Source organism: Bombina bombina, chromosome 1, assembly GCF_027579735.1.
Source record: "Bombina bombina isolate aBomBom1 chromosome 1, aBomBom1.pri, whole genome shotgun sequence".
Lineage (NCBI taxonomy): Eukaryota > Metazoa > Chordata > Amphibia > Anura > Bombinatoridae > Bombina > Bombina bombina.
In genome coordinates this window covers 48,576,439-48,603,871 of record NC_069499.1, presented here as the reverse complement: position 1 = coordinate 48,603,871, position 27,433 = coordinate 48,576,439, and the positions used below count along the sequence as shown (strand labels likewise).

The 27,433-nt window shown below is 41.6% G+C and overlaps 1 protein-coding gene across 1 annotated transcript in view; it reads right to left on the bottom strand.

Moving 5' to 3' along the window:
- TBPL2 (TATA-box binding protein like 2) overlaps window positions 1-27,433 on the bottom strand; it is a 137,220-nt gene that overhangs the window by 13,941 nt on the left and 95,846 nt on the right. The window contains exons 5-6 of the mRNA XM_053705502.1: window positions 19,127-19,294; window positions 8,415-8,509 (exon numbers count right to left, since the gene is read on the bottom strand). Coding sequence (XP_053561477.1) covers window positions 8,415-8,509; window positions 19,127-19,294 — 263 coding nt within the window. The remainder of the gene's footprint in view (window positions 1-8,414; window positions 8,510-19,126; window positions 19,295-27,433) is intronic.

Sequence of the window (27,433 nt, the reverse complement as noted above, 5' to 3'; positions counted from 1 at the left end):
AAGCATAAATTATGTTTTCTTCTGTTATGTGTGATCAGTCCACGGGTCATCATTACTTCTGGGATACCAATACCAAAGCAAAAGTACACGGATGACGGGAGGGATAGGCAGGCTCATTATACAGAAGGAACCACTGCCTGAAGAACCTTTCTCCCAAAAATAGCCTCCGAAGAAGCAAAAGTGTCAAATTTGTAAAATTTGGAAAAAGTATGAAGCGAAGACCAAGTTGCAGCCTTGCAAATCTGTTCAACAGAGGCCTCATTCTTAAAGGCCCAAGTGGAAGCCACAGCTCTAGTGGAGTGAGCTGTAATTCTTTCAGGAGGCTGCTGTCCAGCAGTCTCATAGGCTAAACGTATTATGCTACGAAGCCAAAAAGAGAGAGAGGTAGCAGAAGCTTTTTGACCTCTCCTCTGTCCAGAGTAAACGACAAACAAGGAAGAAGTTTGGCGAAAATCTTTAGTTGCCTGCAAGTAGAACTTGAGGGCACGAACTACATCCAGATTGTGTAAAAGACGTTCCTTCTTTGAAGAAGGGTTTGGACACAAGGATGGGACAACAATCTCTTGATTGATGTTCCTGTTAGTGACTACCTTAGGTAAGAACCCAGGTTTAGTACGCAGAACTACCTTGTCTGAGTGAAAAATCAGATAAGGGGAATCACAATGTAAGGCTGATAACTCAGAGACTCTTCGAGCCGAGGAAATAGCCATTAAAAACAGAACTTTCCAAGATAACATTTTTATATCAATGGAATGAAGGGGTTCAAACGGAACACCCTGTAAAACGTTAAGAACTAAGTTTAAACTCCATGGTGGAGCAACAGCTTTAAACACAGGCTTGATCCTAGCTAAAGCCTGACAAAAGGACTGGACGTCTGGATTTTCTGACAGACGTCTGTGTAACAAGATGGACAGAGCTGAAATCTGTCCCTTTAATGAACTAGCTGATAAACCCTTTTCTAAACCTTCTTGTAGAAAAGACAATATCCTAGCGATCCTAACCTTACTCCAGGAGTAACCTTTGGATTCGCACCAGTATAGGTATTTCCGCCATATTTTATGGTAAATCCTTCTGGTAACAGGCTTCCTAGCCTGAATCAGGGTATCAATAACCGACTCAGAAAAACCACGTTTTGATAAAATCAAGCGTTCAATTTCCAAGCAGTCAGCTTCAGAGAAGTTAGATTTTGATGTTTGAATGGACCCTGTATCAGAAGGTCCAGTCTTAGAGGTAGAGACCAAGGCGGACAGGATGACATGTCCACTAGATCTGCATACCAAGTCCTGCGTGGCCAAGCAGGTGCTATTAGAATTACTGATGCTCTCTCCTGTTTGATTTTGGCAATCAATCGAGGAAGCAGCGGGAAGGGTGGAAACACATAAGCCATCCTGAAGTTCCAAGGTGCTGTCAAAGCATCTATCAGAACTGCTCCCGGATCCCTGGATCTGGACCCGTAGCGAGGAAGTTTGGCGTTCTGGCGAGACGCCATGAGATCTATCTCTGGTTTGCCCCAACGTCGAAGTATTTGGGCAAAGACCTCCGGATGAAGTTCCCACTCCCCCGGATGAAGAGTCTGGCGACTCAAGAAATCCGCCTCCCAGTTCTCCACTCCCGGGATGTGGATTGCTGACAGGTGGCAAGAGTGAGACTCTGCCCAGCGAATTATCTTTGATACTTCCATCATTGCTAGGGAGCTTCTTGTCCCTCCCTGATGGTTGATGTAAGCTACAGTCGTGATGTTGTCCGACTGAAACCTGATGAACCCCCGAGTTATTAACTGGGGCCAAGCCAGAAGGGCATTGAGAACTGCTCTCAATTCCAGAATGTTTATTGGAAGGAGACTCTCCTCCTGATTCCATAGTCCCTGAGCCTTCAGAGAATTCCAGACAGCGCCCCAACCTAGTAGGCTGGCGTCTGTTGTTACAATTGTCCAGTCTGGCCTGCTGAATGGCATCCCCCTGGACAGGTGTGGCCGATAAAGCCACCATAGAAGAGAATTTCTGGTCTCTTGATTCAGATTCAGAGTAGGGGACAAATCTGAGTAATCCCCATTCCACTGACTTAGCATGCATAATTGCAGCGGTCTGAGGTGTAGGCGTGCAAAAGGTACTATGTCCATTGCCGCTACCATTAAGCCGATCACCTCCATGCATTGAGCTACTGACGGGTGTTGAATGGAATGAAGGACGCGGCATGCATTTTGAAGCTTTGTTAACCTGTCTTCTGTCAGGTAAATCTTCATTTCTACAGAATCTATAAGAGTCCCCAAGAATGGAACTCTTGTGAGAGGAAAGAGAGAACTCTTCTTTTCGTTCACTTTCCATCCATGCGACCTTAGAAATGCCAGAACTAACTCTGTATGAGACTTGGCAGTTTGAAAGCTTGAAGCTTGTATTAGAATGTCGTCTAGGTACGGAGCTACCGAAATCCCTCGCGGTCTTAGTACCGCTAGAAGGGCACCCAGAACCTTTGTGAAGATTCTTGGAGCCGTAGCCAATCCGAATGGAAGAGCTACAAACTGGTAGTGCCTGTCTAAGAAGGCAAACCTTAGATACCGGTGATGATCTTTGTGGATCGGTATGTGAAGGTAAGCATCCTTTAAATCCACTGTGGTCATGTACTGACCCTCTTGGATCATGGGTAAGATTGTCCGAATAGTTTCCATTTTGAACGATGGAACTCTTAGGAATTTGTTTAGAGTCTTTAAATCTAAGATTGGCCTGAAAGTTCCCTCTTTTTTGGGAACCACAAACAGGTTTGAGTAGAACCCTTGTCCTTGTTCCGACCACGGAACCGGATGGATCACTCCCATTGTTAACAGATCTTGTACGCAGCGTAGAAACGCTTCTTTCTTTATCTGGTTTGTTGACAACCTTGACAGATGAAATCTCCCTCTTGGGGGAGATAATTTGAAGTCTAGAAGGTATCCCTGAGATATGATCTCTAGTGCCCAGGGATCCTGAACATCTCTTGCCCAGGCCTGGGCGAAGAGAGAGAGTCTGCCCCCTACTAGATCCGGTCCCGGATCGGGGGCTCTCGGTTCATGCTGTCTTTGGGGCAGCAGCAGGTTTCCTGGCCTGCTTGCTTTTGTTCCAGGACTGGTTAGGCTTCCAGCCTTGCCTGTAACGAGCAACAGCTCCTTCCTGTTTTGGTGCAGTGGAGGTTGATGCTGCTCCTGTTTTGAAATTCCGAAAGGGACGAAAATTAGACTGTCTAGCCTTAGCCTTGGCCTTGTCTTGAGGTAGGGCGTGGCCCTTACCTCCCGTAATGTCAGCGATAATTTCTTTCAAACCGGGCCCGAATAAGGACTGCCCCTTGAAAGGTATATTAAGTAATTTGGACTTAGAAGTAACATCAGCTGACCAGGATTTTAGCCACAGTGCCCTGCGTGCCTGTATGGCGAATCCTGAGTTCTTAGCCGTAAGTTTGGTTAAATGTACTACGGCCTCCGAAATGAAAGAATTAGCTAGTTTAAGGACTCTAAGCCTGTCCGTAATGTCGTCTAGCGTAGAGGAACTAAGGTTCTCTTCAAGCGACTCAATCCAAAATGCTGCCGCAGCCGTAATCGGCGCGATACATGCAAGGGGTTGTAATATAAAACCTTGTTGAACAAACATTTTCTTAAGGTAACCCTCTAATTTTTTATCCATTGGATCTGAGAAAGCACAGCTATCCTCCACCGGGATAGTGGTACGCTTAGCTAAAGTAGAAACTGCTCCCTCCACCTTGGGGACCGTTTGCCATAAGTCCCGAGTGGTGGCGTCTATTGGAAACATCTTTCTAAATATTGGAGGGGGTGAGAACGGCACACCGGGTCTATCCCACTCCTTAGTAACAATTTCAGTTAGTCTCTTAGGTATAGGAAAAACGTCAGTACTCGCCGGTACCGCAAAGTATTTATCCAACCTACACAGTTTCTCTGGTATTGCAACAGTGTTACAATCGTTGAGAGCTGCTAAGACCTCCCCTAGTAGTACACGGAGGTTCTCCAATTTAAATTTAAAATTTGAAATATCTGAGTCCAATCTGTTTGGATCAGAACCGTCACCCACAGAATGAAGCTCTCCGTCCTCATGCTCTGCGAGCTGTGACGCAGTATCAGACATGGCCCTAGCATTGTCAGCGCACTCTGTTCTCACCCCAGAGTGATCACGCTTGCCTCTTAGTTCAGGTAATTTAGACAAAACTTCAGTCATAACAGTAGCCATATCTTGTAATGTTATCTGTAATGGCCGCCCAGATGTACTAGGCGCCAAAATATCACGCACCTCCCGGGCGGGAGATGCAGGTACTGTCGCGTGAGGCGAGTTAGTCGGCATAACTCTCCCCTCGCTGTTTGGTGAAATTTGTTCACATTGTACAGATTGACTTTTATTTAAAGTAGCATCAATACAGTTAGTACATAAATTTCTATTGGGCTCCACCTTGGCATTGGAACAAATGACACAGATATCTTCCTCTGAGTCAGACATGTTTAACACACTAGCAAAAAAACTTACAACTTGGTTATAATCTTTTTTAGCAAAAAAAGGCACTGTGCCTCAAAGAGGTACTAACGATTAAATGACAGTTGAAATAATGAACTGAAAAACAGTTATTGCATCAAATTTTAAAACAACACAACTTTTAGCAAAGGTTTGTTCCCATTAGTAAAAAACAACACTAATTAAATTTGTACATAAGAAAACAAAACAACGTTTTTTATACACAGTCACTATAAGAATTCTCACAGCTCTGCTGAGAGAATTTACCTCCCTTCAAAGAAGTTTGAAGACCCCTGAGATCTGTCAGAGATGAACCGGATCATGCAGGAAATATAAAAGTAGCTGACTGGAATTTTTTGATGCGTAGCAAAGAGCGCCAAAAACGGCCCCTCCCTCTCCCACACAGCAGTGAAGAGAAACGAAACTGTCACAATTAAAGCAAAAAACTGCCAAGTGGAAATAATGCCCAAACATTTATTCACACAGTACCTCAGCAATGTAAACGATTCTACATTCCAGCAAAAAACGTTTAACATGAGAATAGTTATTAAAAGGATTAGTGACCTTTAACACAGTAGTTCCGGTGAAATACCATCCCCAGAATACTGAAGTGTATACATACATGTCATTTTAACGGTATGGCAGGCTTTTCTCATCAATTCCATTCAGAAAATAAAAACTGCCACATACCTCAATGCAGATTCATCTGCCCGCTGTCCCCTGATCTGAAGCCTTTACCTCCCTCAGATGGTCGAGAACAGCAATATGATCTTAACGACTCCGGTTAAAATCATAGTAAAAAATCTCTGTCAGATTCTTCCTCAAACTCTGCCAGAGAAGTAATAACACGCTCCGGTGCTATTTTAAAATAACAAACTTTTGATTGAAGTCATAAAAACTAAGTAAAATCACCATAGTCCTCTCACACATCCTATCTAGTCGTTGGGTGCAAGAGAATGACTGGGACTGACGTAGAGGGGAGGAGCTATATGCAGCTCTGCTGGGTGAATCCTCTTGCATTTCCTGTTGGGGAGGAGTTATATCCCAGAAGTAATGATGACCCGTGGACTGATCACACATAACAGAAGAAAAATTTGTTCAGAAGTAGCAATTGTGGTATATAATTTGTTGCTTATACAGAAATTATGAAGACTCCTTTTTAACTATAATTTACCTCACTCCTGAATTCATTTACAAAATAGCCAACCTAAGACTTGAGTCAAGACTGAGAAAGGGACATGAATTTCATGATTTAGGTGGAACATACAATTTTAACTAACTTTCCGGTTTACTTCTATTATCAAATTTGCTTTGTCCTCTTGGTATAATTTGTTGAAGAAGCAAAAATGCACTACTGGTTTCTAACTGAACATATACATATATATATATATAGCCACCAATCAGCAGCTAGAACCTAGGTTCTTTGCTGTTCCTGAGCTTTCCTAGATAAACCTTTCAGCAAAGGATAACACAAGAAAGAAGCAAATTAAATAGAAGTAAATTGGAAAGTTGTTTAAAATGGAATTCTCTATCTAAATCATGAATGTGTAATTATGACTTTACTGTCCCTTTAAAACATTGGCTCTGGAAATCAAAGAATGCTGCAAAAAATAACTTGCATTAACCATACATCAGCCATCTTGATCGGTTGTAAATCGAGCTTTGCGTGAAGGAACAAAAACACTATGAGATTGAACTACACATTATTAATACTTTTATATTACAACTTATGTCCCCTTTTAGTGTAATTTAACTCTTAACATTGTTGTTTTTCTAAATACCACTGAGTTTCTATTAAAGTAATGAGTTATATTAACCAACCATTTTCAAAAACATTTTATAAATAATTTTTTATTTCTTTATCAGAGAACATTACATAATATAAAATGTCAGTTACAAATCTTACATAGTTCTTATCTGTACTTATAAATTACAGTAACAACAACTTTAGTTAAAGAAGTCTCTCATAGTCTAACAAACTTGCAGTTCTGAATAGAAAATACAATCATTAATTTCCGTCTTCTCTTCTCATCCCTAGTTCTGCATTCCATCTCTCCGTATATGAGGGAAGGGTAAGTTTGGAGGCATCTACCAACATCTTTTTAGCACCTGTTAATGTGTTTCTCATAGGGGTCTGTAGTATACATAATTGTTCAAATGGTGTAAGGGTCCTGATTAGTGTTAGGCGTTGTGGGGATGTGTTTATGAAGTGCTGTAGTTGATTGTATTTGAGAAATTTATGATGATATGTGCCCCCCAAGATATGTCTAAGTTAGTCTCTCTGTTTTAGTTTCCCATTGTTAAGTAACTGTATGAGATTAATAGTATAGCCCATCTCGCCATAGCCCGCATCCGCTTTCCGATTCCCAAAACCACCCAAGAGCTCTGAATTTTTGAGGATAGGGATTAAAGGGGATCCTTCTGTGAAGATATAAGAGCTCTCCTTCAGCAGAGTGTCCCAAATTTTAAATACATTGTGGAGAAGAGGGAACTCTCCCACCCACTGAGGTCTTCTATTTTGGGGTAGCCAGCATATTGGACCAGGTGACAGGGAACGTAATATGTGTGAGTCTAGCGTGACCAAAGCTTTTAGATTGCTGTTTCTATGCCAGTCTAGAATTCTCTGCAAACTAGTCGCTATATAATATGGTTTTAATATTCGGGATTCCCAATCCTCCCTCTGATTTCTGAGCATAGTTGCCCTATTTACGCATGGTTTGATTTTCCCCCACACAAAATGTGTTTAAGGCGGATTGTAGTTTAAATATGTATGAAGGTGGGAGAGATATAGAGACTGCTTGTAGGGTGTACAAGATTCTCGAGAGGACATTCATTTTTAGCGCTTGTATTCTTCCCCACCAGCTAATAGGGTGGTCTTTCCACTTGTTAAAGTCTATTTTGATACTCTCAAGGAGAGTCTGGTAATTTCGTCTATATCGGATCTGGTGTGAAGAGGATAAAATAACTCCCAGGTATTTTAAGGCTTTTGATTGGGGTTTATACAGGCACTTTCCTGCCATGGAATTGAACTTTGAGGGTTTAAGTGATACGCTTAATATTTCAGATTTTTGGGTGTTTACCGTAAAATTGGAAAGGCTAATAGTTTGAGTTCATTCTCTAACTCGGGCAAAGATGTTTTATGGGATGTCAGAGTAAACAGTACATTGTCCGCGTACAATGAAAGTTTGTAATTATTTGGGCTTATAGGTATGCCAGAGATATTGGGGTGGTTTATGATTTTGATAGCCAAAACTTTCATGAGTATGAAGAGCAGCGGTAAGAGTGGGCTCCCCTGTCTCGTTCCGTTCTGTATAAGAAAGCTATTTGAAAGGGAACCATTTGCTCTAACTTTTGCTGATGGGTGTCAGTATATTTTTTTTAATTCTGTTAATCATGGTTTCCCTAATGCCCATTTTGTCTGGGGTTGTGTGTGAAATTTCCAACTAATTCAATCAAATGTCTTTTTCGGCATCCGTCAACATCATTACCATCTTTAAGTTGGACATTTTAGCATAGTCCACCAGTTGGACCGCATCTCTGCCAGGGACAAAGCCAACCTGGCCGGTGTGGACCAGAGTGGTTAAGAAGGTGGTAAGGCGTGTGGCACGGATCTTAGCATACATTTTTAGATCCATGTTAAGGAGTTATATTGGTCTGAAGTTATTAACTATTGTGTCTGGTTTGCCGGGCTTGGGTATAACCGATATATGTGCTTCAAGAAACTCATCTGGCCATTTTCAATTTTTATTGCAAAAGTTATTATTAAATAGTTATGTTAAATCATGCAATTCATTTGTGCTTTGGATAGCTGAATACTCTGCTCCTACCCGGCTACTTCATAATCCTACACGGTTGGCAACATTTTCTGTGGAGAACACTATGCATTTACTGTTAACATCCCTTTTATGTATGTATATTACACAGACTCACCAGTTAATACAACTTTTCCGGACACAAATATAAGCAAAACAATTCTTGGTTTCACCATCCTATAAATGAGACCTGGGAACAATTCTGGTTCGTAGCTGTTTCAGGAAAAGAAGACATTTTGTTAGTAAGTTTACCATCTTATGTAATGTGATAACAGCATAATAATAAATATCTGTATTATGCTTACCAGGAAAAACTATATAATTCAGCGCCAATAATTGTAAATACCCCTGCTCTTCTAATACAAACCTTCTAATTTGGTCTGTGTAAAAGTACAACACATGAATATATAAAACTAGGATAGTGACAAACAAATGGCAAAGGAGCATACGGTATACAAATTGTGTGTCAGTTAACCACCTGTCCAGCCTGGGTGCAAAGCCTATATTGAAAATTACAAAACAAAATTATCAACACAACACACAGAAAGTCTGGCACTCTCCTGCCAGCACAAAGTGATATTTAAAAGCAAAAGCTGAAGAGTTTGTAATTTCCCTAGACACATACAAAACAAATAACACTAAGGCCTGTGTCGTCCCTGTTGGTTCGAAAGCATGCATTGTGTGGCTTCAGGTTGGGGACCCAGGTGGGAAGGGACCTTGACGTGGTCCTAGGCTTAAACGGTTTGGCGCCAAATGCAACTAACTAAATTTTTGCTTTTAAATATTACTGTGTGCTTGCAGAGGACTGCCAGACTGTTATTTTTTTTATTTTGTTTATTTATTTAATGGTTGGAAAAAAAAACGTGTGTGTTCATGTGTACACAGTATAACCTCTTTCTAATAAATGTGCATATTTCAAACCCAAACTCTTCTTTGTATATGTAGAGCATATGAATGTATATATACACAAACATACAAATATTGTAACAAAATTAAAAATAGGAAAAATCATTAAATTAATAAGTCAATGAAAATGTGAGTCCCGATCTAAAATATTCAAAAGTGCCCTTATGTGATATTATCCCAAAAGAATGATACAAAAATGATGAGAAAAATATCCAAATCTGTATCCTTATAAAAGAAAAAAAGTCCCATATGCAAAACTTGGCTTCAATTTAAAATAAAAGAAAAAAATGCACAATGTACACAGTAAAGACACGTAAGAAGTGCTAGTGAGATACAACTTACTAGCAAAAATGAAGACTTAAGACTGCTGCTATCTTAACATGTTTCGGCTCTCGTGTCAGAGGTCTTCATTTTTGCTGGGCCTGGTGCGAGTGATTTTCTTTTAATAGATTATTAAGGTTTAATTATCTATTAAAAATACACTGGGGGAACTCTGGCCAGCAGTGGGTTCCTCTTACCCGCATTGCAGGGTCTGCGGGGACAGGATTGCCACGACCTACACAGTAGGTGCTTGCAGCTCCTAAAAAAACAAATTATGCTTACCTGATAATTTTATTTTCTTCTGATGGAAAGAGTCCACAGCTGCATTCATTACTTTTGGGCATTAAGAACCTGGCCACCAGGAGGAGGCAAAGACACCCCAGCCAAAGGCTTAAATACTCCTCCCACTCCCCTCATCCCCCAGTCATTCTGCCGAGGAACAAGGAACAGTAGAAGAAATATCAGGGTGAAAGGTGCCAAAAAAATAAAATAAGGACGCCCCACTTAAAAATATATGGGTGGGGAGCTGTGGACTCTTTCTATCAGAAGAAAAGAAAACTATCAGGTAAGCATAATTTATGGAAAGAGTCCACAGCTGCATTCATTACTTTTGGGAAAACAATACCCAAGCTATAGAGGACACTGAATGCCAAGACGGGAGGGTACATTAGGCAGCCCATTCTGAGGGCCCCAAGCCTGAAACCACTGCCCACAAAAAAAACCAGCTTCGTCCGAAGTGAAGAAAACTTTAAAAGGAAAAAGCCCAGAGGACACTGACCCGCAGGTAGTCCAGAGCCCAGCTAGAGAACACAAAATCGGACTCAACTGAGCCAACAGGCCTCCAGGAGACACCGTCACCCAACAGTCGGTCCCTCACCACTCACCCCTCACTAAAGAAGGGAACACCAGCCGAAACTCCCAAAGGGATAGGATCAGGAGAACCAAAAGGAAAAAAAACGAAAGGTCACAATCCATAAAGGAAAACTCCCCAAAGCGAGCCCAGCTCACAAGGGCTCAAATGGGTCCCGACAGACAAGGGGAGACTACGCCTAGACAAGGAAAAACCCGGAGGTATAAGACTGGCATAGGAACAGAGGAAACTTTCTCTCAAACGTTGTGCAAAAGCACCAAAAGACAACAGGAGACAGAGTCCTCAGTAAGTCTAAACTTGGAACACTGAAGTATTCTGCTACAAAAAAACGTGCAACAGACCCAGACGAAAAACTAAGTCAAGAACATGCCGCCGTCCTTAGGATGACACAGAGAATACTTGCTGAGAGAAAAAGCAGCCAGCAAAAAAACAGGATTGCAAAAGACAACTCCCAGACAGAGGGCACACTCTAGGCAATCTAAGCCGCCAGACCTATCCCACAGGTCTTCCAAAAAGGTGGGAATCATAACCGCCACAAGGTCCCCCAAAATAGAGAAGTGACACCCAGAAACCGAGGTGGAGCCATCCTAGACCCACTGCTTGTAAGCTTTGGGAGCTAGCTAGCTACTATGCCCACCTAGATCCTGGAGATGACAACGACTCTCAGAACCCACTCCCAGCCGGGTCAGCCCCAGCAATAGCAGGGCTGAAACAGGGGAACAAAAGAACCCCAAAACCAGCTTAAAAACAAGCTGAGAATGGCCACAGCCAATCCAACAGAGCACGGGTGCAACCCGACTCCTTAGAACAGACAACAGGACCGTAGACCCAAAGGATCTAGCAAAAAGGTCCAACTTAGTCCTGACATGGAGCAAGCAAGACTCCAAATGGCATGGAACAACCCAGAGAGAATATCCCTCCCAGCTAGGGAAACTCCCAGGTCCCATCTCCTGAACCAGGAGAAACCTTAAGAAAAGGCCCACATCTCCATAAAAGGAAGACTAAGCTCTCACCCAAGAAGGGGAAAAGGCTAAAAGGCAGCACCTTCCACAAGCCACAAAGTCAAGGTTAAAGGAGATATCAATCCCCAACTCAGAAGCCCTGTTTAAAGGGATGTAGCGGAGGGCAATATTAAAATCTACGAACTCCGCGGGTATAACCGGTAAATCCACAGTCAGCGCTGAAAAGTAAGGCAATATTCCAATACTCCCAATAACCGGACGAAACACAGTTTGGGAGTCAACAACTCACAACCCAGCCAGTTTTCAGGTTTAAAACAGAATTACATTTATTAAAGGCTATATGCCTAGTATTTATGCAGGTCTGACCCCAGCTGGGGGGTTGAAAGAATATTGTACATTAGATAGAGAGCAAACGCCCTTTGACAGGCCACAATAGAAATTACATTACTTAAGCAGATAACAATTTAAACACAAGAAAACAATGCAGTCCATCTTATCAACTAGCAGTCTGACTCTGGAGATGATTAGACAATGGGAATGTTTATCACTAAACTTAATTAGAGCACACAATAGCTGATGCCAGCAACCTTGTATTTAGAAAATAGCTTCTGAAAGCTGAACAAAGTTAACTCTTTCAGTTCTGACCGAAGGGCCTGTCACATATACATAGCACACAATACAGCCTATAGACAACCTTTCTTACATTATAGTCCAGAAGTGGCTAGGTTTGCCACAATGCTCCCCCTTGTGGAACCCTCCGGCAGACCCGGCTTGACCCTTTGGCGGGTCAACCTGGGGATGACCGGACTAGGAGGTGGTAGGCAGGTCAGTTTGCCAGGACAATCCATCTGTATTCCCGTTATGAGAGAGAATTCCTGCCCGTATAGATAAGGGTTCAACTTCTTCAGTGCCCAGACCAGGGCTAAATAGTCCTTCAAAATCTCATCAGCTTCTTTACGAGTCTTTTGTACCTGCTCTTTATAGGTATCCACAATCCCTTCATACTGACATAGGGTGCCCTCGAGTTGCTGCACCTCACTATGAGCCAGCGTCAGCTTCTCCTCCAGTGTCACTAAGTTTGTCTTTAATGTTTCATGTTCCACTCTCAAGCTGGTGTTTTCTGCAGTCTGTCGGTGCAGCTTGTCTAGCAGAGATTCCTGTTCTAAACGTGCTTTTTCCTCTGCACTCCTCTTCTCCTTCATCAGCGCATTGTAACGGGACTTCCACGTATCAATAGCAGATAGAGATTTACTGCGCTCAGCGTCCTGGGGCTTAGCAGCAGGTGGGTCAGTCTCTGCTGCACGGATCTGGGCACGGGTAGTCACAGGGTTAACATCAGCGGGACCCATGGGAGCATAGGCAGAAACCAGGAGAACATCAGCAGGTAAGTCCTTCTTGACCCCCACATTCACAGGTCTAGCGCCCACTCCCCAATCCAAATGTACCCTGGCAACAGGTAGGCGGAACACAGTGCCCCCTGCTACCCTCACAGCCACAGTGTCTCCAGTGTGCTGTTTCTCAGACACCAAGTTCTTTTGAAGCAAGGTCATGGTAGCACCAGTATCCCGTAGACCACTGACCTCCTTCCCATTCACTTTAACCAGTTGCCGGTTATTCCGGTGGGCAGCTTGCATGGGGTCTGCTTCATGTAGGCTGCCCCAGCATTCTGGCGCCTCTACGTAGCGGGCCGCAGGCTGAGGATTACGTGGGATTCCGCCGGCGGGTCTTCTCCAGGACTGTGCTTGGTTCGCTGCGTTTAGGGGACACTCTGGTCTTTTGTGCCCTAGTTGCTTACATCCAAAGCACCGAATAGGTTGTGAGTAGCCCCGCGAATTGAACCGGGCTCTCTGAGGGTGGTTCGTGGCCGGAGGCCGTGTGGTATAGCGGTGCGCCGGGGGTTGGTAACTGGCAGCTGCTGGGGTGACTGGGGGTCTGTACTCCACTCTAGCAGTGGGCAATCGGTATACTGCTCCCCCTGCCACTCGTACTGCCACGGATCCGCCAGTGTGTGCTGTATCCGGCACCAAATGGGGAGCTATCAGGGTTAAAGTAGCTCCCGAATCCCGAAGTCCCTGGACCTCCTTCCCCTCTACGGTCACCAGCTGGCGGTGATGTTGCCGGTTATCGGTGGCCCGGACCGACATCACCTCATGCAGAATTCCCAGGGGTTCCTCGGCTTGGGTGCTCAACACCTCATGAGCGGCTGGCTCCGTTTGGTAATGGTGAGCAGCGGCCCTTGGGGCCAGGTTCTGTCTGACCTGGTTCCAAGCTTGTCTGCTCCGATTTTGGGTGCACTCACGTGCCATATGTCCCCACTGCTTGCAGGTGTGGCATTGTATATTCGCCCGTCTGTTGTATCGTGAGGGGGGTGGTGGATTCCCTGGGGCTGGGCGAAAAGGTGCCGCTGTGGGGTTGTTAGGCTGTAGAGGACTGGGCTGTCCCGTGGGTCGAGCGTACGTCTTAGGCAGTAGTCCATGGTGCCTCCTGGCATCAAAATGCTGGTCTGCTAATCTGGCTGCTTCGGTTAAGGTGAGGGGTTTTCGATCTCTCACCCATTCTTGGGCTTCTGGGGACAAGCCGTTAAAGAATTGCTCCAACAGCGTCAGTTGTCGCAATTCTTCCATGGTGGTAGCTTGGCTGGCCTGTATCCACCCTTGAGATGCTTGATCCAGCTTGTGGGCCCACTCTGCATGTGAATCTCTTTCTGGCTTGCGCAGGCCTCTAAACTTGCGCCGATATGCCTCTGGGGTAATGGCATATCTTTCCAAGATCGCTCTCTTCACTTTAGTGTAATCCTTGCTGTCCTCCCTGGGTACAGCGTGATACGCTTCAGCTGCCCTACCGGCTAGCTTGCCTGCTAGCACCGGCACCCATACGGACTGCTCCAAATCATGTAACTCGCACAGTCTCTCAAAATCCTGTAAATATCCATCGATCTCATCCTTCTCCTCACAAAACATTTTAAAGGCATGGTATGGGATTTTGTTTCTTACTGGGTTGCTGAGTGCTTCCGAAATGGATTCTGCTCGGGAGGATGCATTCCGCGGACTGTGTGCCATCACGTACTCCTGCACATCTACCATTACCACGGATAGCATGTCCCGTGGTACAGGTTGGGGTAAAAATTCCAGCCTGGTCCTCATTTCCCTCTGGTATAGGGTCTCCTCCATGGCTGCTGGAGGCGTAGCGCTGCGAGCTCTGTCTCCCTCCATCAGCTCGGCAATTAATATAGCCTTGGGTTTGCTGTTGGCTATCTTTCCCCTGGCTTCTAGCAGTTCCTTTAACGTTTGTCTCTTTAGCTTAGAATAATCCGTCTCCATTCACTTCGGTAGTCGGTTCTTTCGCTGTATTCTGCTTGCCATTCCCTTTTCTTATTCGGCAGTTACAATTGCACGAATTGCGCTTTTCGGCTGTAAGGTCGGATCCCACCGCTTGCCACCAATTGTAGCGGAGGGCAATATTAAAATCTACGAACTCCGCGGGTATAACCGGTAAATCCACAGTCAGCGCTGAAAAGTAAGGCAATATTCCAATACTCCCAATAACCGGACGAAACACAGTTTGGGAGTCAACAACTCACAACCCAGCCAGTTTTCAGGTTTAAAACAGAATGACATTTATTAAAGGCTATATGCCTAGTATTTATGCAGGTCTGACCCCAGCTGGGGGGTTGAAAGAATATTGTACATTAGATAGAGAGCAAACGCCCTTTGGCAGGCCACAATAGAAATTACATTACTTAAGCAGATAACAATTTAAACACAAGAAAACAATGCAGTCCATCTTATCAACTAGCAGTCTGACTCTGGAGATGATTAGACAATGGGAATGTTTATCACTAAACTTAATTAGAGCACACAATAGCTGATGCCAGCAACCTTGTATTTAGAAAATAGCTTCTGAAAGCTGAACAAAGTTAACTCTTTCAGTTCTGACCGAAGGGCCTGTCACATATACATAGCACACAATACAGCCTATAGACAACCTTTCTTACATTATAGTCCAGAAGTGGCTAGGTTTGCCACAAGGGATTCCCCTAAAAACTAGCCTGCTAACACGCAACAAATGTGCAATAGTAGCAGCAGTGACGCTGCAAGTCCATTCACCTGCAGAGCAGTGAATTCAATGGATACTACAGCAAGCCAACCAAGGGAAACTGTCTAAGGTGCAACACAAGCCCAAAGAGTCAAGACACTCAGAAAACCTGGCCAACCAAGACCAGGTCAATTAATTAGAGTAAAAGGACATAGCCCAAGTTTCCAGGAACTGGGGTACCCCGAACCAACCCTAGAGGTCCGGTAACAACCCACAACGGTATCCACAAGTGAAGGTGCTGAAAGAAACTCAGCAACCGGAAGCTCCAGGAAGAACAGGTCCGAACCCCCAATTGATTAGACAAACAATACCCGCAAACTTAACACCCCATCTGAATAACAACCCAGACCACAGGGGATATTAATGCAAATATCCAGATGAACCCGGATAACGAGAAAAAACTTGCAAGTCCCGATCTAAGGAAGAGACCACCCCTTGCCGAAGTCCCACTCTCCAAAGGAGCCAAGGCGGAAAAAGACGTACGACGAGGCTAGAGCTTCTAGACTCAACAACAGTCTCAGGACAATAAGGCAAGGGGATACCTCGAGGTCAAAACCACTCAAGTAAAGGCTGGTCTCCACATCACCACCTTACAAGCGGATGATCACAGGGAGAAAGGGGCGCAAACCAACCCCAGTTCCGGGAGGAACCCCAAACAAACTCAAGGAGACCACGCCCAGTGTCCCTAACAGGGAACAAACATCTCCCAGGCCGCTTAAAGGAGACCTAACATGGAGATCACAAAGGAAGACCAAAAAGACTCAGAAAAATAGCTACACAGTACACAGTCGATGTGCAACAGCTGCAGCTGGTTACAATCGGCAGCCGAACTACCCTTCAAACTACTAGCTGTTGAGGACCAAGTCCAAAGGACAATCCCTGAGCCTCAAAAGAAAAAGGCCAAACCGCTCACTCAGCGGTAAGAAGGCGCTAAGCCCTCCAACTTTCCACCACGTGGGGGAGGAACTCTAGGGTCCGACAATACCATACATCAGAGAGAATGACGCAGCAGAAACTCTACTGACCCAGTCATCCAAATTAAAGGCTATAAGGACTGAGACAATCCTTCCCGCCTTGTAGACCCACAGGTCCTCTAGAATGCTTAGTTGAATGTAAAACAAATGATAACATGAGCAATCTGCACCTCGACCGGACCAGCCAATCAGAACGGCACCACGTGTCTGAACAGCCACAAGACAGAACTGAACCCAACAGGACCAGCCTGCACCCGGGTCCTAACCGTCAAGCTGCATAAATCCTCCCTCAGAGGGGAAGAAGGGAAAACAGACAAACATAGGACTAACATGTCCCCAAAAACACTTCGGCAGAAGTAAAAGTATCGATCCCAATTTAAGATTCCCGAAGGAAAATAAACAAATTAAAAGACATCCTAATTAGATAAAAAGAAAATATAAGGCAACCCGTAGGTTAACGCCCAATAAGAAAACAGGCCTACTGCAGGACCAGCCAAACGGAGCCCTATTCTTCCAAAAAACTGTGAAGGATCTCAAAAAAGAACAGTCAGGAGATTACGTCATCCCTCCATGTCTAATGAGGTGCACCATTCGAAGCAGACTGAAAATTCCTGTATCCGAGAAGGATAGAATCATTTAATAACTGAAAAACATGTCTGAGTAAGACGCGAAGGCGCGCCACTAACGAAATGTACAACACTCAGGGACAGTTACACCCGCAGGGAACTGTACAGGCCCTCCCCAAGGCGGCAGACCCGGCACAATAGGGCACGAGCACAATCGTGCATAAACGTCTGGACTCTGCAGACGAATAATCGCCAAGAATATGTGGAAGCAAAAAAGTGCTGCAACCTCCGGGGGGGGAACAAGCCGCCCTGCGTGGAGGAATAATCATAATCTGGGTTACCCGCATGTGTAGAAGTATGGAGTGGTATGGAACTCGCCTCTTGGAGGACAGGACCCCCGGAGGCGGATGGCTCAGCTGATCCTTGATACCCCAAGCCAGAGGAACCAGGCGTTCTAACAGGGCACACCGAACATAACTGATTGACATGTGTCAACGAGGCCAATCCGGATCCAGACGAAGAATCTGAAATTAGAAGCGTCTCAGTATCCTCCGTAACTGGATAGAGAATATGCCAATATGGAATATTTTAAGACAAAACACGGCACCTGACACCCACAATGGCTGGGGCACTCACCACCCTCCTATGAATCAGACCCCTGCGAACTAGGATTTCTCTGTCGCCACACGGTCAGGAATGCGGAAATGGAGGACAGAACGTAATCACGCCCGGCCAGAAGGTAACCCGTATAGTCCAAAAAAGCGTGCCCAACCAGAAGGCCTCGTCACTTCCAAAGGCCTTTATGTTCCAGCCATGAGCCCATTTAACACTACACATAAGCAGATTGAATCACATAAAAAACATGATTAAAAACCCCCCTGTTCAATAACCCCCCTCAGGAGATATTAACCCTTGATTCCAAGAAACTAAAGGAGACTCACTGAGACCCTTATGTTAAGTTAGTCCCGCAAGTGGTAGCCTCTTGGGAAAACATTAGTACAGTACATTCACAAAGAAAGAAAATTAAACAATCTTACCGGAATCTACGCCATGGTACAGGAACACGGCCCTTCAAGTGTGACAGATAGTAGCATCGCCTCCGCCATGGACTTAAAAGAAGAAAGCAGGCAGTGGAGTTCGACAACGCCGATTGCTTGAGGAGCTGTTAACATGAGTCGGGATGGTTTCGCAGAAAGACTCTTCCTGCATCTCCAAACTCTAAATTTCATCCAAGCCCTCACTGAGAGACTGATAGGATTACTTAAAACTCCTGTCCCATGTGGAAGAGTACTACCCTCCATAAGAGACAAATACAATTCTGAAACTTCTCTGCCAACCTCCTGGGACGAAAGGCAAAGAATGACTGGGGGATGAGGGGAGTGGGAGGAGTATTTAAGCCTTTGGCTGGGGTGTCTTTGCCTCCTCCTGGAGGCCAGGTTCTTATTTCCCAAAAGTAATGAATGCAGCTGTGGACTCTTTCCATTTAAAGGATTACTTTCTGTTATAATTTTTAAGCCAAACAACTAACATATTAAAGTTAATAAACATTAATTAAAACCTACTGACCTATATTTTCTCCAAAACGAAGTTTCATAACGTTATATCTTTTATTCCCCGATGATGTCACGTTATACTGCCCACTATTTTCAGCACTGCATGTTCAAAATACTTAAACCAATGAAATTGTGTTTAAAGCGCCATTTTGAAACCTAGGTATTGTAAACGGATTGGTACAGAGCAAAGGATACCCACGGAGTGGGTTTGGAAAACAATTAAATTTGCAGACAAGATTTCTGATATGCGGTAGAGATAAGTTAATGAAATGCTATTGATAAAAAGCGTATTTGGGGTAGTTAGTTAGTAACAGGCATAGAAAATATTTACTTACAGTGGCCCTTTAAGAAGAAAAAGAGTTTGCTTTTGAGTTTAATCCCTTAGTGGGGTTGAACATACAGCTATCTAGGCGCACTAATGCCAAAATTGCATAATCTACCAAATTAGAGCATGATATTTTTGGATTTGAATGTCCTTTTAACAAAGATAACCACTTCGTGCCCAGTGGCTCTAGATATTAAGTTACATACAAAACTGCATTAAAGCATTTTTAACATCAAAATATGTATACAAGGAGGTACCTGCTAAACTGTTGGTGTGTTAATACCAATCCTTCCAGTCTTATTGGAAATCTCACATCACAACTTCCTACCATGTTCTGTATTTTGAAGTCCAGGAACTTTGCAGGAAACCCAAGTTTCTGTACCACTCGTGCATATTTTCTTGCAGCTAGCCGGGATTGTTCTTCACTGTAATTTAAGGGTATAAGTCATTACATAGTTGTACTGCTGTAGTTTAGGTTCCATCAGGTGATCTATAATACAATCTAAAAAACACAGAATAGTCTATCTTCTGATTGTTATCTAAAAATACTGCAAATTTAAAGCAAATTAATAATCTGTTGCTAAAGTGACAAAACAGAGACATTTCTTATGGGAAATATTTACTAGACCTACATCAAAATGAAGCAGGTGACTGTAAACTGTCAAAATGACAACGCTGGGGTGATATTTCTACAAAGTGGCACTATTTAGTTACCGGTTATCAATGATCAAAATCTAGAAAACATTTAAAAACCATGCTTGTGTATCTCTTAAAGAGCTCTCCCCAGTGAAGTACCCCATTATAATTTATCACATTTGCAAAGAGAAGTAAATCATTTTATATGGGGGTGTGAATCAGTAAGCAAACCCTATTTATGCCAAAGGAAAAAGGGAATTGAGTGTTCCCAACCTATTGTCTAGCAAATCACATCAGCACTATAGAACTTTGGTTGCCACATCGGCAATGTTTTCACAGTGTGAAATAAAACTCTCTCCCACACGCCAAGTGTATCCACTATTCTTTCCCCATTAAAGGGACATGAAACCCAATTTTATTCTTTCATGATTCAGATGTTGTTTTAAACAACTTTCCAATTTACTTATATTATCTGGATTTGTTTCATTCTCTTGGAATCCTTTGTTGAAAACATAGATAGGCTCAGGAGCTGATGATTGGTGGCTGCAGATATATGTCTCATGTTATTGGCTCACCCATGTGCATTTATGTTTCTTCAACAAACGACACCAAGAGAATGAAGCAAATTAGATAATTGGAGTTAATTGGAAAGTTGTTTAGAATTGTATTCTCTATCGGAATTATAAAAGAAAAATGTTGGGTTTTATGACCCTTTAACTCTTAATGAACCATTTTTGTGATACTAGCGCTGCAGAATCTGTTGGCGCTCTACAAATAACCGATAATAATAATAAAAATAATATTGACTCCAAGGTTTCCAGTCACGCTAGTATTGACCAATGGAAAACTTAAAACTTAGTGACTTTAGACAGGTTATTAGGTTTCCTTTTTAAAACTGACTTACATATTTCCAGCTCAGGCACCTTCTTGGTTTGCACCCTGAATCACCAGATCTCTTACAACTTCTGAAAGGGTTTGCTTTAATAGAACACAAGATTGCCTCTCCTTTTCAAAGTACATTTATATCAATACTACCCTTATGCATGAACAGTGACCATGCACATTCATCTCCTCTTTGAAAGCTTTTTCATCAGTGTCCACTATAGAAACAAATGTCAAAATTCTCACAAGATGGTGCCTCACACCACATCACCTACCTCTAATATACCCTACAGCTTGTGATACATGTTGGATGGGTTGTGGGGAGAGTGGGACCTTTTGCATATTTGTGGCAACACCCCCTGATATAACCTTTTTGGTACAATATTACATCATTAAGGACCTTCTCTATTCATATTACTATAGGCAAATACACTTTTATAATGTTATTAAATGGAACACGATCATAAATTGCTTTAAAAAAAACTGATCCTCAACTACCGAAACTATTTCAAATCCCTACTGAGGTTGGATTTAGTCATCTTTACTATCTACACAGAAAAACTTTATTAAAACTATAAAAAGGGAAGCTTAACCATGCTGAAATCCTGGAATACTATTGGACCTGTTTTTTCCTAAGTGACTAACTTTATTATAATCAATCAGGCAATCCTATGACTCGCCCTTTACCCCACTAATCTCCCACCATACCTAATGGGCATACATATAGTCTATCCTGCTGTTTTCATCCAACAGGGAGTGTGCTTTTGACTTTGCACGACAGGTACATGCCTTGGGAAACCATAGGGTGTTCTTTCAAATTAAAAAGGTACCAGTTATTAACTACTCTGTTTTTCCTCTAGTGGCTGATAGGTGTATAATTACTATCACCCCTTTAGGGTGTCTCTGTTTTGTATACTCTGTATCGAACATATAGCTCAAAGAGTACATCAACAGATGTAATTCCTTTTGCCTATGGTTTAAATTTACCTTCATATAGTCACAATGTCTGAACACTAATTTCACAACAGCTCTGATAAAATCAATTCGGTACCCTTCTCCCTGTATTTTTGTTCTCATCTGTTATAATATGTACCTCTGTAAAATGTTTTCTTTAATTGTTTCATTTTCTAAAACTTCAATAAAAATGGTTAAAAAACCAAACACAACCAGAAAAGCCTACATAAAACCCAAAACATACCTGTGTACTAATTTTGCCTTCGTCATTACCAGTTAACCCCTTAACGCCCGGGTCATGTTTAACATCGGAACATAGCTCCAATGTAAACACTTGCTTGAAAAACAAAATCACAAATGCGATTTCAAGGCCAGGATTGAGTTATGGGGCAACATCCTATAATGCTAGACACGCCCCACAGTCTGGTTAGCTTTTTCCCTAAAGCAGGGGGCTGCACGACACAGAACATAGGAAGTTCCATTTCGTCCTAAGGGCATTAAGCGGTTAAACATAAATATATGGAAAGCGTGTGGAGTGACTAGGACTTGAACTCCATTAAATGGATGTTACCCAAAGGCGAAATTGCTTGAAAGTGACAGCAATAGCTGTAAAAAGCCAATTAGAAAATATCACATTAATAGCGCTACAAAAATAAATAAATAAAATGCATTGTTTTACCTTAACATTTCCTCAGTAATCACATCCTACTGTAAAGGAACTTCAATCACCCAGTCTTGGGAGAGTATCATGAAATCCTACAAGATCACAGTAAAATGAGAACTCAGCACTGTTGTTGCTGATAGGCTGATTTTTTTTTTTTTTTTACTGTTACCCGCATGGGTAAAAAAATGAAGCTAAAGGATAACTGTTCACACAGCACTTACTCTAGTAAGATGAAGACATTTTGAGGTAAAATATCTTCCTTTTTTTACACCGAGAGTTTTAAATATTAGTATTGGTATAGTGTAGTTAACTGCACCTAGTAGGGCATACAAGTTCACTATTCAAGATCACCTAACCATTTGCATGACATTCTTTATGAGATCTGAACACAAAATAGGTGCACCAAAGAGGCTGAAGTATGCTATTGTCTTTGATAGTTAAGCTTAAATGAAAAACGGCTCACCAGGATGTAAAGATGAATAAGGGAAGTGCTCAAGCTTCAGAACCCTTGTAGTGTCGGCGCGTTTCGGCCCTATGGAGGGCATTTTTCAAGAATGTCTATATATATCCATTTTTTATTTTTCTATTTTCATTCTTTTTCATATCACATCAAGGACCACATATTGTATCCACTTTGAGGACTTCACATTTAACGCCTTATGAACTTTACAGACTTTGGATGGCACCAAAACTGAAAAAAACTAACAAACTGTAACTTATAGTACCTTTGTTTTTATATACATTGTTCACAATTGTTGTGTATATATTTCTATTTATTTTATATTGTACTTGACCTACATAGGTATTTGTTACCCCTTTTTTTAAACTATATTTGTAATACATGTGTTTTAATTATACATATTGCTAGTTCCTGATAGCAAACTTCAGCCTCTTTGGCGCTCCTATTCTCTGTTCAGGTTTATGCGATATATTCTATTCAGCTTTTTACAGATGTGTTGCATAACTTTCAAATGTTTCAGTATTTGGTTAACACATCTGCTTCTTAGCAAAGGGATCAAACTAAAAAAGGATCAAATACATAAGGATATTTGAGTTATTTCAGAAAGGTATATAACATTTCTCTTTTAAAGTGTTGTTACTTGAATAGTTTGTACTTTCAGATAATATATTTTGTATTTCTATTAACTTTATATTTTGTTTTTTTATAGGTGGTAGACCTGAACTGTGAATTAGTTTCACTACAGAAATTGAATAGTTAAAGGTTTGAGTTAATTTACATTCTTTTGTATTCTGGTTTTTAGTATTGCAATTAGATAACAATTAGATTGTTTGCATAGGTGAGCAATTAGGAGGGACCCCACCCTATCTTTCTGAGGGTATTTAAAGAGATCTGTTTAGCTCTGCTAAACATTTAGCTCTGCTTCTTAGCAAAGGGATCAAACTAAAAAAGGATCAAATACATAAGGATATTTGAGTTATTTCAGAAAGGTATATAACATTTCTCTTTTAAAGTGTTGTTACTTGAATAGTTTGTACTTTCAGATAATATATTTTGTATTTCTATTAACTTTATATTTTGTTTTTTTATAGGTGGTAGACCTGAACTGTGAATTAGTTTCACTACAGAAATTGAATAGTTAAAGGTTTGAGTTAATTTACATTCTTTTGTATTCTGGTTTTTAGTATTGCAATTAGATAACAATTAGATTGTTTGCATAGGTGAGCAATTAGGAGGGACCCCACCCTATCTTTCTGAGGGTATTTAAAGAGATCTGTTTAGCTCTGCTTCTTAGCAAAGGGATCAAACTAAAAAAGGATCAAATACATAAGGATATTTGAGTTATTTCAGGAGTTATTCAGGGTTATTCAGGCTTATTCAGTAGTAAATAATACTTATATTTTTCTTATTGTTAAAGTGTTGCATAGTTTAAAATGTCTCAGATACAGTGCAATGGGTGTTTTGCACTTTTTAATCGTTCTACTTTTTGGAGATTTAGGGGCTGTCCTGTTTGTAAGCAGTTTTTCCTGTTAAGGGAGGAAATAGCTAAACTTCAAGCTAAGGTAAGTAACATACCTGTTACCTCTACAAAGCTGCCTCAGAAAGAAGCCCCTCTACCCCAGAGATCAGCAAGGAGAGGCAGATGGATCACTGTAGGCTCTGGAAGAATTAGAACAGTAGACCAGAAGCATTGCCCACAACCTCTGCCATTGCAAAACTCCTATGCTGCTCTTGCCGAATACACTTGTGATGAGGAGATTGCCGTTTCTGAGCCCTCTGAAGCTGTAACAGGTAATTTAAATCTATTGGCACCTGATTCTCCAGGTAACATAACACAGGAAAGAACTGCAGATGTGTTTTTGAGAAAAAGACTGTTAGTGGGTGACTATTTTGAGGATGTGTATTTAGGTGAAAGTAAAGGAGAAACAAGGGAGGTTAGATGTCTTCCAGGAGCTACTGCTCACAGGGATAAGAATCGTATTTTGAGAATTGTTAAGGCAGCAGGAAAGGGAAGTGAGTTAGATGTGATTGTTCATTTAGGAACAAATGATCTGGCTAGTAATCATGTTGCTGCTGTTCAGAAAAAGTTTTGTGACCTAGGTAATCATTTAGAGACTGTGGCATCAACTCTATCATTTTCTGCTATTTTACCTGTGTATGACCAGGAAGCAGGAAAGATGGAGCGGATAACAACATTTAATTCTTGGTTAGATAAGTGGTGCAGGGAACGAGGATTTGGTTTTATTGGCCATTATAGCTCTGTTTGGAAAGATACTAGGTTATTTAGGAGAGATGGCTTGCATTTGGATGCTAAAGGAACAGAGTATCTGGGAGAGGAGTTCAAATACTTTATTAGAAATCATTTAAACTAATAAAGGGGGGTAGCATTAATATATCCACCTGCCCCCCACAGCATGCCAAAACTGTTAGTCCAAGTAACAATTCTAGAAATTCTAGTAGAAAAATTCTTCGTGCCATGAGCACAAATGCTCGCAGCTTAGGAAATAAATTACCTGAACTCATTTCAATAATGACTAGGGACAACTTGGATTTAGTAGCTATAACAGAAACATGGTACAATGATTTGCATGACTGGGACATAGTCATACCTGGATACAGGTTATTTAAAAAGAACAGAGTAGGAAAGAAAGGTGGAGGAGTTGCTTTGTATGTAAATGAAAATATAAAGGTTACTGAAATTGTAGGAACAAATGATGAGGTGGAAAGTATTTGGGTGACTTTGGAAATTGGAGATAAAAATGTTTTTAGAATAGGGGTTGTATATAGGCCTCCATTGCAGGATGAAAAACCGGACAATCTGTTATTAGATGAAATAACCAAAATGACCATGAAGGGTAAGGTTATAGTACTGGGGGACTTTAATTTGCCAGATATAGACTGGAAGATTCCTTCTGCTAGATCGGCTAGAAGCAGGTATATTCTTGAATCTCTGCTAGGGGAATCACTTGAACAATTAGTCAAGGAACCAACTCGTAAGGAAGCTATATTAGATCTAATACTTACAAACAGTGATACAGTTTCAGATGTGTCTGTAGGTGAGAACTTAGGATCCAGTGATCATCAATCTGTTTGGTTTAGTATTCATGTTCAGGAACTGTCCACCCAGACTAAAACAAAAGTTTTAGACTTTAGGACGGCAGATTTTTCATTAATGGGAGAATACCTAAAAAACTATTTAAAGGGGAAAACTCTTATTACAGGGGTTCAAGAACAGTGGGAATTTGTGAAAGGTGCCATTTTAGATGCAACCGCACACACTGTATTAGACATGTCTGTAAAAGTAAAAGAAAGCGGAAACCAATTTGGTTTTCCAAAGAAGTAGCACATGCTGTAAAGACAAAAAAGATAGCTTATAAAAATTACAGACACACACAAGCAGATGATGATATGAAAATATGGAGACTCCAACAAAAAAAGACTAAGCAGTTAATTAGGAAGGTTAAAGCTCATGCAGAAGAGAAGATAGCACAGTCAGTAAAACATGGGGACAAAACATTCTTTAGATATATCAGTGAAAGAAGAAAAAATAAGGTAGGAATAGTAAAATTGAAATCAGTTGATGGTAGAATAATAGAAGGTGATAAGCAGATTGCAGACTGTCTCAATGATTACTTCTGTTCTGTTTTCACTAAAGATTGTGAAGATACAATGTCTACATTAAGGGATGCTACGCAAAATAGAAACAAGCTTAACAGTAATCTTTTTACAGAGGATGAGGTTTTGTTAGCATTATCAAAAATAAATGTTACAAAGGCAGTGGGTCCTGATAATATTCATCCAAGGGTTTTAAAAGAACTTCGATCAGTGCTAACTGTCCCATTAACTGATCTGTTTAATCAGTCACTATTAACAGGAGCTGTCCCAGATGATTGGAGAATAGCAAATGTAATACCGCTTCATAAAAAGGGCAGTAGAGAAGAATCTGGCAACTACAGGCCAGTTAGTTTAACTTCAGTAGTAGGGAAATTAATGGAAAGCCTCTTAAAAGAAAGAATTATGACTTACATAAAGACAAACAATTTAGAGGACCAAAATCAGCATGGTTTTACTTCAGGGAGATCATGTCAGACTAATCTAATTGACTTCTTTGATTATGTAACAAAAGTATTAGACAAGGGAGGAGCAGTTGATGTAGCATATCTAGATTTCAGCAAAGCATTTGACACCTGTCCCACACAATAAACTTATTCACAAACTATATCTCCTTGGTCTAGATTCAAAAATTGTAAACTGGGTGGAATGCTGGCTTAAGGACAGAAAACAAAGTGTCTTAGTAAATGGAGTTCATTCAGCAGAGGGGGCTGTTACTAGTGGTGTTCCTCAGGGGTCAGTTCTGGGGCCTGTTTTGTTTAACATATTTATCTGCGATATCAGCAAAGGGCTACAGGGGAAAGTATGTCTCTTTGCAGATGATACAAAAATTTGCAACAGAGTGGATGTTCCAGGGGGGGTAGACAAAATGAGAAGTGATATACAACAATTGGAGGATTGGACAAACGACTGGGATCTAAAGTTTAACACAGCAAAGTGTAAAATAATGCATTTAGGGAAGAAAAATCCAAATGTTAATTACAGACTCAATGACACTTTACTGACTGTTACAGACGAGGAACAGGACTTGGGAATTATTATTTCAGATGATTTAAAACTTAGTAAACAATGTAGTAATGCAGCGAGTAAGGCTAGCAGAATGCTTGGATGTATTGGTAGAGGTATTTGCAGCAGAAATAGTAAGGTTCTTATGCCACTTTATAGATCATTAGTTAGGCCTCATCTTGAGTATTGTGTGCAGTTCTGGAGGCCATATCTTCAGAAGGATATTAACAAACTTGAATCTGTGCAAAGGAGGGCTACCAAAATGGTACATGGTCTAAAAAATAAAACTTACCAGGATAGGCTCAATGACCTAAATAACATAATTTATGTAAGAACTTACCTGATAAATTC